Here is a 1,768-nt window from a genome sequence, read left to right on the forward strand (position 1 = left end):
CTGTTTTTACTGGTCAAGAGTTTTTGCACGTTGTGGGCAGTTGGTCAACCACCGCTTTGACCGATATCTCTGGAGATCTCACCGCTTTGACCCATATCCCTGGACATCTTGCCTAGCAATTGGAAGCAACCAGAAATACTTACACGTGTGCACACGTGTCTACAAAAAACTGCTTAGAAATATCTGGAAGCACATCAACCAACTGCCCTGCAGCTATATAAATATAGAGCTTCTTGGCCATGGACACCAATCCCAGTCTCCACCTGCCCACTTCCTTCCCCAGGTCTCCTTCCTAAAACACGTCCCTGAACGACCCCCGGCATGCGGGCCACAGTGGAAAGCGGCATCCGGCGTGGTGGTCACTGTTCGCCAGGTTCCGGCACACCCCCCGTCGTCGGTACGCTCGACCACGCAAGAGGGCTTCAACCCTGTGCACCACGCGGGAGCAGCATCCACGCTCGGACCCGTCCTCGCCGGGCTCCCGTTCGTGGCGCGCAACGACGTAGCGGCCAGCCACAGCGGACGCCCTCGTCTTTCCTAGGAGTGCCACAACGTCGCCGACGCGGCAGGGCACGACCTGGACGCTCGGGTTCGGGCTATCCCCGCTCCTCGACGGCTCCACCTCTGTCACCACGGGAGGGCGACTCGACCTGGGTGATGAAGGTGGCGAGGGCCACGGCGAGGAGGACGTCAATGCCGTGGGCCTCGCGGGAGCAAGATCCGCGCTCGACCTTGTCCCCGTCGAGTTCCCATCGTCCGTGGCACAAGCTCTACTCGCGGCCAACCATAACGGACACCGCTGTCTCTCCACGGAGTGCCACACCGTTGCCGACGCGGTGGGGCACGGCTGCACGGCCGGGGCGCTCGGGCTCCGCCCCTTCCTCGGCACACCCGCCCGCTTCCTCGTGGGCTCCATCTCGGGCGCGACTGGTCTCCGAGGCAGAGTCATGGTCGGCGCGCTCGACATGGGAGATGGAGACGGCGAGGGCGAGGAGGACGTCACGGAGGAGCTCAGGTACGTCGACTTCTTGTTCCGTCATCTCACGCACTGTTTGTGTTGATCAAATCCTCCAATTCTCATATTTGTGTTCGCGAGCTGCAGGTTTCAGGATGCTCATCGACATATACAGGCCGTTCTCCACTTGATTTATGTCAGGAGTCGAATCAAAACTGTGGTTCACTGTTCACATTGTAAGCGTCGAGACCTCTGATTGATTGCTTCCTGCCTATCTTTACTGGTCACAAAGGTTGATCTACTCTGATTGGTTGCTTATTTCTTATGTTGACTGACCTCAATGGTCGATCTGTATACATATGCAGGGGTCTTCTATCTGCTGGTAAAAGAACTCAGAGTATGCTCGACGCGATCGGACACATCGATCCAACGGCGCCGGTGTACCATTGGAAAATCAATAGGTGTGATGCTGTATTGCGGGAAGTCGTGGGAGAAAATCTTTACAAGGAAGTGATCGTCGCATCGCCAAGGGAGGACGAAGGCGATTTTGGCTGCATCGTCATCTGTGGGAATGAAGTTCTTCACGGAGTTGCCAACTTCATGGTAGCCAACCAACCTTCTCTCACTTCTCTTCTTGTTTTGTATTGCGCTGCCTAGCCATAGATGGACGAACTCTTTGGTCTACATATATGAACTAAAACACACACAAGTATCAACATCTAGGTTAAGTGCATGTTTGGATTCAGTATTAAGGTTTAGATAGATGCAGGTTATAAGCAGCAAGGTGTCTCAGTCTCTTCAGGAGAAATCCAT

The 1,768-nt window shown here is 55.0% G+C and overlaps 1 protein-coding gene across 1 annotated transcript; it reads left to right on the plus strand.

The window, feature by feature from the left end:
- The first annotated feature begins 321 nt into the window (after positions 1 to 321).
- Positions 322 to 1,559, plus strand: LOC119283613. Its single transcript, XM_037563084.1, has 4 exons — positions 322 to 411; positions 507 to 1,015; positions 1,103 to 1,191; positions 1,321 to 1,559. Exons 1-4 carry the CDS (start codon positions 322 to 324, stop codon positions 1,467 to 1,469), a joined length of 837 nt encoding a protein of 278 aa, XP_037418981.1. The 3' UTR covers positions 1,470 to 1,559.
- The last annotated feature ends 209 nt before the right edge of the window (positions 1,560 to 1,768 follow it).

Source organism: Triticum dicoccoides, chromosome 4A (assembly GCF_002162155.2).
Source record: "Triticum dicoccoides isolate Atlit2015 ecotype Zavitan chromosome 4A, WEW_v2.0, whole genome shotgun sequence".
NCBI lineage: Eukaryota > Viridiplantae > Streptophyta > Magnoliopsida > Poales > Poaceae > Triticum > Triticum dicoccoides.

What these genes read in the sequence shown, in the direction of transcription:
- LOC119283613 (XM_037563084.1), top strand. Translation starts at nt 322, where the DNA reads ATGCGGGCCACAGTGGAAAGCGGCATCCGGCGTGGTGGTCACTGTTCG. An exon ending in GACGTCACGGAGGAGCTCAG is followed by an intron (nt 1,016 to 1,102) that starts GTACGTCGACTT and finishes CGCGAGCTGCAG; the next exon opens with GTTTCAGGATGCTCATCGAC. An exon ending in TGTGGTTCACTGTTCACATT is followed by an intron (nt 1,192 to 1,320) that starts GTAAGCGTCGAG and finishes ATACATATGCAG; the next exon opens with GGGTCTTCTATCTGCTGGTA.